We start from the raw sequence: 10,000 nt of genomic DNA, 5'->3' as shown, positions 1-10,000 counted from the left end.
ACACACACACACGCACACATGTAGACACACACACACACGCACACACACACACACACACACACACACACACACACACACACACACACACACACACACACACACACACACACACACACACACACACACGCACACACACACACACACACACACACATGGACGCACAGACCCACGCCTGCATGCGCACAGGGGCGCTGATAAAAAATGTGGGGCCCCCTGACAGAAAAAATGTTTTTTGCCTAAACCCCACTCCATTTCTTTTACATCTTTTTGCGTGTCCCAGTGTAGCTATGGGTCCCATCCAAAGACACACACACACACGCACGCACGCATACAGACACAAACACGCACATGCAAGCACACGCACGGACACGGACACGAACACACACACACACACACACACACACACACACACACACACACACACACACACACACACACACACACACACACACACACACAGAGACACAACATTGATCTCTGGACTTACGATGATGAGGAAGATGAAGTATATGAAGTTGTAGAAGGAGTGGGCATCCATGACGTAGTACATGATCTCCACCCAGCCCTCCAGCGTGATCACCTACACACACATACATATAAGGCCAATTTTAAAAACATACACACAAATATACATATAAGGCCAATTTTAAAAACATACACACAAATATACATATACAGTCAATTTTAAAAACATACACACAAATACAGGTATACATACACGGTCAATTAAAAAAAAAAACGTACACACAAATATACATACACGGTCAATTTTAAGGGCAAAAACAAGACATTGAATTTATTCATGAATTGAAACTCATAACTGGCATGAAGAAAGTGACAACAAAAGCTGACTTGACTCGAATTGATTGCCACACCGATGTAGTTGATGAAGTGGCAGGTTTGTGGCCCTGAGGGGCAAACTGTGCAGGAACATTTTGGTCACAGTGGTGCCATTGACCTGGGATGGGAGTGAGGTTAAGGGGGGAGAGTGTAACGGAGGCCAACTAGCAGAGTGTGGTGTGGAACGTTAGTAAGACCTCCCTCCCAAAAGCCTCATACACAGTGCGGTAGCGTTGGGCTGGGGGACTGGTCCTTTAGTCCAGCAGTATCGTGCTGTGACTTCCATTTCCGGACCGTTGTAGTTGACGAGGTGACAGGTTAGAGTCCCTGAGGGGGACAGACTGTGCAGGAACACCTCCGTCACATGGGTGCCGTGACCCGGATAGGAGTAAAGTTTGAGTGTTAAGAGTGTAATGGAGGCTAACTGGCAGAGTTGGCGTGGAACGTTAGTAAAACCTCCCTCCCGAAGCCTCAACACAGTGCGGTAGCGTTGGGCTATTGGACAGGCTCTTTAGCTCAGCGGTCTCGTACTGTGCCTCCCATTGCCGAACTGATGTAGTGGATGAGGTGGTAGGTTCACAGCCTCGAGGGGGCGAACTGTGCAGGATCACTTTGGCCATATACACACAGCGGGCAAGTGTGCAAAGAGAGATCAAAGAGAAAATATCTTTCCCAGTGTAATGAACTTTTATGGGAAGAGTTCATAAAAATTAATTGTGTGAAATGTGTTCTATACAAAATATGAAGAAGTAAGCTTTCTATATAAAACAGCATTTGGTCTTCAATATTTTCAGCCCAGACTGAAACTGAAATGCTGGTTAGAGTACAATTTTATCACAACACAGAGTCACAAAACTTCACACAATGTGCAGACACGAGAAGCATGTGCTCTCCAATATGACTGCCATACGCTAAATTGTCCAGTGTTAAATCAACAGTTAGCGATTCCAATTAACACTCACAGTGCTGACACTCACAGTCATTCTCCAGGTGTTGATTTAGCATAAAATTTGCTGTGCACTGCACACACTGCAACAACATAGCATACAATGACCATACCTGTCAACTTTGAGCTCCCAAAATCCGGGAAAATCCCCATATTTTAAGCCAAAATCCGGGAAATTTTCTAAAGGCCAAATTCTGACAGTCAACGGGATGACAGAGACGGATCGGGCGGTGCGTTCTATCTGCTTTTCACAACAGTGCGCGTGCTTAGACAGTCCTATCTAAAATCCCTCAGAACACGTTTTACAGCGTGGAAAATCAATGTAGCCTAATGAAAACAAAACAATGAAATGAGCGCAATGAATTTATTCTTATACTTTGTGCTGGTAGCCTACAGGTTGTGATTAGGTTAATCGCATGATTCACTGTTCTGAGGCTGTTTTATGCGTTGCATGAACTGACGTTTCTGAGGAAAAGAGTGGCGCACAAGCGCTAGAAGACTACGGAGCTCGAGGGTGACAGACAGCTCATATTTTCAAGGAACTTCAATTCTTGGTGGCATCTGGCATACAATCTTCTGGCAGGTAGCTTGATAAGCAAGACCCTCTGTCTCTCTTTTCAAGGGGGGGTGTGGCTCGTCGGACAGGGTCGTGGGTATAATTACTGGACCGACGGTGTTTTTTGATAATGTGAAAAATCCGGGATATTTCCGGGAAAAATGTCAAATCGGGAAGAAATCGGGAAATGAGTCATAATTAGGGAGTTTCCCGGGAAATTAGGGATGGTTGACAAGTATGAAAATCACATGGTATACCATTGTATATTTCAAAAAGTTTGGAGCAAAGTTTCATGCAAACAGATTTTTCTTTTTTTCAGGGTGCTGATGGAATATTGATATAACTGAAAGGTCAGAGAAGGTTGCACCATGTAATTGACTTGATTCATTACACAGACGTGTTTCGGCGGTGTGACACCGACAATAGTATTGAAAAATAAGAGAAGTTCACACCATGCATAGGACTTCTTTTATTACAGACGTGTTTCAGCAGCGTGACACTGTGGAAGACAGAACGTCGAAACGCGTCTGTGAAACAAAATAAGTCAAATGCATGGTGCGAACTTCTCTTATTTTTCAATACCATTGTATATTGCCATGCCGTGTATTGTCCTGTCCTGTAATGTATACTTTGTCTATCTCTTACCACTGCTGGATATCTTAATTTCCTCTGGGATATATAAAAGAATCCAGGTCAATTAAACATATCCATATCCCCCCAGGGGGAGATTTGAAATGTTTTGCAGCCCTGAGGAAGGCCATTGTCGGCCGAAACATGTTGGCAACCCTTTTCTTTGATATATAAAATAACTCTGCTCCTCCACATCACCTGGAAGATGACGATCCAGGCGTAGCCGATGTTATCGAAGTTGATGGCCCCCTTGTGTGGGTTGCTGCTGCCCGTGTGGCAGCGCGTGTAGTACTGGTTCCAGTTGACGCACAGGCCCATGATGCTGGCGCCGGTGCTGGCGTTGAGCGGCTCGGGCCCCAGGCCCAGCGCCTGCCGGTGCAGCACGTCCTCCTTGTCCAGGCAGCACTCGTGGCCGCCCTCGCGCCGCGCCGGCACGTCACGGCACGTCACGATGCCGTTGTCCTGCGGCAGCGAGCAGATGAAGGGCCTCTCGTCCTCCTCCTCGTGGTGCTGGTAGTAGGGGGCGGGGAGCGTGATTCCTGAGGTGCTGTACGGGTTAGAGGAGAGAGGAGAGAGGGGTTAGACATGTTAGATAGAGATGGGGAGGTGTGTGGATGTGTCCACCGGTGTGTGTGTGTGTGTGTGTGTGTGTGTGTGTGTGTGTGTGTGTGTGTGTGTGTGTGTGTGTGTGTGTGTGTGTGTGTGTGTGTGTGTGTGTGTGTGTGTGTGTGTGTGTGTGTGCGTGTGTGCGCGCACGTGTGTTTGAGATTGGGGAGAGAGGAGGTGTGTATGTGTGTGTGTGTGTGTGTGTTTGTGCGCGCGTTAATGTGTGTGCGGGGTGGACGTATGTGTGTGTGTTTGTTGGTGCATGTGTATGTGTTGGTTCATGTGTGTTTGTGACAGAGAGACAGACAGAGAGAAACAAGAGGCGTAGAGGGGGTGGGTGACTGTGTATTGTTGTGTAAATGAGCTGTAAATGAGTTGTAATGGATCAGCTGTATCACAATACACTTTTAATTGGACACAAGCAGGCACACAAAAAAACAAATGATTCACACATACACTACACACACACACACACGCACGCACGCACGCACATACAAACAACAAATAACATGCCTCTCTGAACACACACACACATACACATACACACACACACACAAAAACACAAACACACACACACACACACACACACACACACACACACACACACACACACACACACACACACACACACACACACACACACACACACACACACACACACACACACACACACAAACTCTCCACACACAAGCATACATAACAAACACAATCCCAGTCCACTAGAGATTTTTGCTGTTTTCACTCGATGCAGTGAAATTGATCTTCCTTTGTTTGTTATGGCTGCTGTGTCTGGACAGTACTGCTGTATTGCTGAGCTGCAACAGTGTATGTGGCCAGTTCTCTCTCCCTTACTAGAGATGATATAAAACCCGGAGGATCCGGTTGGAGAGCCGGGTAAAGACCTCATCCGAACAGACCGGATGGCTGTCGTGCATTGATCCGCCAAAGGCGGGTCAGACGGCATTTCATTAATATGTCAACAAAATGGCAGTTACAGCGCGAGAAATTGTGAAACCGGAATATATCCTCTTTAGTTGACTACAACAGCCATTCTCTAATCTCCCTAGTATGCTGTTCAGTCACGAAAACTGAACCAACTCCCGCCTCGTCATTCATCGAGCCTGTTTGATCCGTCCAGCCAATTGAGTCGCGGATCCCCGCTCCCTATGTGTGTGCTTCTGACTCTGTTGAGCTCTAGCCTACATTTCTAAATGTTAACAGTGCTCTGAGACGAATCCTGACTGAGTTGTTGGTAGCAGCGAATCCCCTACGGATCGGATCAACGCTTAAGTTTCGTTTTTGCCACGAGTGTGCGAGTCGCAAGGTAACTCGGCAGCGGAAGCGAGTGGTCATCTGCTGCTCGCCTCCTGACTATCCCTGCTCAACTAGACTTCTGCTCCCAAATATTTGACTTTTAGTCTTCTTAAATACAAACACACACATTATTTATTGCAAAATCAGGAACATGCCGTTTCACTGCTGCCAAAGGCTGTTCGAGTTGTGGTCGCATGTTTAGTGAGGAGAGGTAGTCGGATCGCAGCATGAGTTTAGGAACTGTGACATTCATAAAGTGAGTTTTGTTGATCAAACTGTCTTACTCTTTGATTTATCAACATGAATTGATAAATGGAACAACAAAGGCATAGCTATTTAACGGCAGAAACGTTTTAAAAAATACATTGTTATTTATTTTTATTTAGGCCTATTTTAAATAAGTGATCCGTGTGATCCGAGTGATCCGTCTAATCCGGATACTCTCCTTGGAATGATCCAATCAATCCGGACGCCTCAAAGATTCGAGTTAAGCACCTCTATCCCTTACCCCAGCAATGTCCACTCATACGGTTCCACCTGCACTCTGTGGTGTAATACTGTGTGTGTGTGTGTGTGTGTGTGTGTGTGTGTGTGTGTGTGTGTGTGTGTGTGTGTGTGTGTGTGTGTGTGTGTGTTTGTGTGTGTGTGTGTGTGTGTGTGTGTGTGTGTGTGTGTGTGTGTGTGTGTGTGTGTGTGTGTGTGTGTGTGTGTGTGTGTGTGTGTGTGTGTGTGTGTACGGCAGGCAGGGTGATGCAGTCTCTATCCTTCACTCCCTTGACTTGTCAAATTCACTTAATAAAACAATAAGTGCCTTGAAAAAAAGTCCTGCTACTGCTGCAGGTTCCTTGATCCACCTCCAAGGCCTTACGGTAGGGACACATAGGAGGCGAAGCAAGCGAAGCGAAGAGAGGCGAAATTCAACCTTCATCAGGTCGTCGCGGCGAATCCAATGGGATGGAACTGTTATGTTGTTGATTTGATTGATTCGCCCCTGTTTGCTTGCTTTCGCTTGTCTTCGCCTCTCTCATAGGAATGAATGGCAAAGTTCGCAAATTCGCGTGTATGTGTCCCTACCGTTACTGTAACAAATGACGGCCCTCACCTCACCTCACCACAGCCAGTCAGATGCTCTCACTGCCAGAGGCTCTGCTCTGTCCCTACAGTCCCTCTAGCTGTTGGGTGTACTGTACCAGATATTGCAATGAACTTAATTCTCAATGCACCATCGTTCATTTCCTGGAGGAAGTCCATGTTTGATATTACTTGATACTCCTGTAGTGCTGCTTAAAAATGGTACAGTGGTAGCCTGATTATAATCGACTTTCAAATCTCTTTGAAACTTGGTCTGACCAAGAGCATAACAATTAACATTTCCCAAACTGTATGGTTGACCCAACTCCCTTGGTTTGCTAACGGTTGTTTGCTCCCTGACAAAGTGGGAGGAGTTCCTGTTTTTTTGGGAGCTCAGAATCGGGTTTGTATTGTTCTTGGTTTGACTAGAGGCAACGCTGAAAGTGTAGCATCACTAGGAGGGCCCAGCCTGGCTAGTACAGTGGGGCCCTATGCTGGTGACTTGGTTTTGATTCCAGCCCGGGTAATTTGCCAATCCTTCTCTGTCTCTCTCTCTCCACACTCATGTCCTGTCTCTCCACCGCTATCCTGTCAAAAACAAAGGCAAAAAAGCCCTAAATATATATATATATTTTTAAACTGTTACAGTGGAAGAAACAAGCTGGAGAGGAAGACAGACTAAGTATAATTGTAGCCCCTCGCACTGGAACTTTCACAGATGCACACTAATGGGAAATAACATTTTTGCAACATTTGTTTTTTTTCCCCAATACTTTTAATGGCATCGGAGTGAGACAAAACTCTTTGGAACGACAACAGATGCGGTGAGAATCACAACCGCATATGTTTTGGTGCCGGGCTAATGAGTGCGGCGCCAAATAACGCACAATTAGTTGCCGCTTATGCCGCTATCTGTCTTATCTGTTGCATTATTCAGATGCAGGCTGACAGGGGCCACATGGCCTTGAGATATGGAAGTCGGCGGTGATGTATCACAGGAGGCAGAGGCCAGCTTGGGTTGTCTTTTTGGGGTTTATGTGGCTCTCTAGTAGAGTTGCTAACCGTCCCTTGAAATACGGAATCGTCCTGTATTTAGAGATAAAAGTATGGGTTACCTTATTGAGCTGAAATGGGACACGGGATGTTAAAATGCATTATTATATGGTGTGACGTCATCGGTCGAATGCTCCATTCATTTCAACGGGGCTCCCCAACGTTCGCACGTCTGTTATTTTTCGATAACGGACTGGTTGGTCTATAACAGACCGCTGTCAATGGCAACAAGACTTTTCACTGCTAAAGCGACTTTTCAACAAGACTCTAATCAGCTGCTGTGATAGACTACACCTGTTGTCCTGGCTACCTAGCTGTTGCCTAGCGGTGTTCCACAACGGCACTGTTTTGTTTTGCGCAGCAACAATCTTAACATTAAATAGGCCTAAAGAAATGTCCCCGCCATGTGTGAATCATTTAAGTATATCCATATAATAAGCGGGTTAACTTTCGGCGAGTCGGTCGCTTTGTGGAATAGCAGCACTTCAGAGAGAACAAGACCCCTCCGCTCCGCGTCGGGGTCTAAAGATTCTCTCTGTCGTGCTGCTATTCCACAGTAGCGACGTTCGCCGAACGTTAACCCTTACTTATTATATGGTTGTGACGTCATTGGTCGAATGCTCCATTCATTTCAACGGGGCTCCCCAACGTTCGCACGTCTGTTATTTTTCGATAACGGACGGGTTGGTCTATAACAGACCGCTGTCAATGGCAACAAGACTTTTCACTGCTAAAGCGACTTTTCAACAAGACTCTAATCAGCTGCTGTGATAGACAACACCTGTTGTCCTGCTACCTAGCTGTTAGCGGTGTTCCACAACGGCACTGTTTTGTTTTGCGCAGCAACAATCTTTTGACATTAAAAACTATAATAGCCTAGCCTTCACATTAAATAGGCCTAAAGAAATGTCCCCGCCATGTGTGAATCATTTAAGTATATCCATATAATAAGCGGGTTAACTTTCGGCGAGTCGGTCGCTTTGTGGAATAGCAGCACTTCAGAGAGAACAAGACCCCTCCGCTCCGCGTCGGGGTCTAAAAATTCTCTCTGTCGTGCTGCTATTCCACGGTAGCGACCTTCTCGCCGAACGTTAACCCTTACTTAACCCATTGTGTCCTGGAGCAACATATACGCTGCATTCAAGTTCTTGAGATTTGAGTTGTTTTATTAAACATGTGGGTATGTTAGAGCTGAATGAACACATTCTAGTGCAAAATGGAGGCTCTAGCTTTTAAATGCAACTGATGTCATGTTTTTATGTGCTTCGGAGGCTGAGATATTTAGGTTTTAATAGGGAGAGGGCACCTTTTCCCAAATAGGGCTTATATTAGGCTAAAATGGGTTAAAATTCAGGAAATTACATATAAGATAAGCTAAATGTTCTGGGGGATGATCCCCACACACCCTGCCTGAATGAAGTGTCCAATATTTCCCCCCTTGACTGTCGGCAACCCAAGTCTGGCTGATCCCCTCAAAATCCACAAAGATCGGGCCCTGCCGTGACCCAACGGTAGGCCACTGGGTTACTAAGATGGCGACCCGGGTTCGATTCCGACCCAGGTCATTTGTGAATCCTTCCCCATCTCTCTCTAACCAACTCAATTCCTGTCTCTACTCCACTATCCTGTCAGAAATGAAGGCAAAAAGCCCTAAAAATAAGAAAATAAAAATCTGTTAAGAGCATCACTGCCATATACCTTGCACACATTATACAACAGCCCTTGAGTTCAACCACGACAGAATAATGTAGAGTTGAACTACCATCAACTAACAAGGAATCCACAACGCTGCAAACTTAACCCTCTTCGTGTCTGACAAGACATGACATGGAGAGACAAGTAGAAAATCTTAGATCACAACTGAACTGTAGAACAGCAAGGATCTATGAACTCATGCTGGGTAGGCCTTGTCTGGTTATCAAAAGACCTAATCACAATTGAGATAAGGTCTGGAGACCGGCCTAGGCTAAATCCTGTAGGGCGAATGTGGTTTGCGATTGACGGCTGTTTATTGGGCAATACTAATGTGTATCATTTGGCATACGTAGGCATGGCCAATCGAGACAGCTGTATCTATTCAAACAAACTGCAATCAATCGCCCTTCCATGCCTCCCTGCTCTCTGATTGGAGAGAGACAGGGACCATGATCTGGTCCCTTCTCTGGGTATAGAATCCATGCAGTCTTTCAGATCGGAACGATTGTGCAAAGCAGCATGGGATTTCCCTGGCTAAGGTAGGCCTACCTACATAACATCCTGTCGTCTCTGTCTCCCTCTTCATGATGTGAGGAGTTCAGATGCAAAACCCCCTAACTCCATTTCTGAAGACCTACACTTCTATATTTTTAGAGAACCCCGTTGTTGGTTTGGTTTACATTCATGTACTTGATAATACATATAAATAGTTATATTACATAGATAAAATAAAACATATGCAATTTTGTTTTTGGCCAGCCCTTAATCTCAGTGTTTTAGTGGCACTGATATAGTCCTATTGTCGATCAGCAAGGGCCCTGGCAGGCAGCTAGAGCAGAGCAGCAGGTCACCCTGACTGTTTACCCAGCCTCAACTCCTGGCTGACGACCGCCCCCAAGAGAAGAGAAGAGGAGGAGGCCATCTTACCAAACACACCGGGTCAAAGTCATTGGCACTAAAACACCCACAAGAATTCCAGAAGGGGGAAAATGGCCCAGGGTCAGTGCACACTAAAAATGCAGCGTAAATTCAGTGCTTAGATAGTTCTGAAAGGAAACACAACGTAGAAAAATAAATGAATGAACACGGCAATATTTACTGTGTGTGTGCTGGTATATTGGCTGTGTTTTTTGTTTTTTTACGGCAGAGGATACTATGGAGAGAATACAGGAAGAGAGTTTTACTGTCAATGCAGAGTGCGGGAAGGGAACTTTAGTGCCATGGATACATGCTCTGCTGAGCTAATCTTAATGTCTGAAGCACAGCCAGACAGCTAATGCTAATGCAAG

At 45.6% G+C, this 10,000-nt stretch overlaps 1 protein-coding gene across 1 annotated transcript in view; it reads right to left on the bottom strand.

Annotated features, from left to right (window-relative positions):
- The window catches only part of LOC134464840 (voltage-dependent T-type calcium channel subunit alpha-1I-like), a 294,648-nt gene that overhangs the window by 132,098 nt on the left and 152,550 nt on the right, over nucleotides 1-10,000 (bottom strand). Inside the window, exons 7-8 of the mRNA XM_063218175.1 lie at nucleotides 3,171-3,519; nucleotides 488-580 (exon numbers count right to left, since the gene is read on the bottom strand). Of these exons, the coding sequence (XP_063074245.1) occupies nucleotides 488-580; nucleotides 3,171-3,519 (442 nt within the window). The remainder of the gene's footprint in view (nucleotides 1-487; nucleotides 581-3,170; nucleotides 3,520-10,000) is intronic.

Source organism: Engraulis encrasicolus, chromosome 2, assembly GCF_034702125.1.
Source record: "Engraulis encrasicolus isolate BLACKSEA-1 chromosome 2, IST_EnEncr_1.0, whole genome shotgun sequence".
Taxonomy (NCBI): Eukaryota; Metazoa; Chordata; class Actinopteri; order Clupeiformes; family Engraulidae; genus Engraulis; species Engraulis encrasicolus.
The sequence above is the reverse complement of the archived record's forward strand: the minus strand, read 5'-3'. Positions and strand labels throughout refer to the sequence as shown.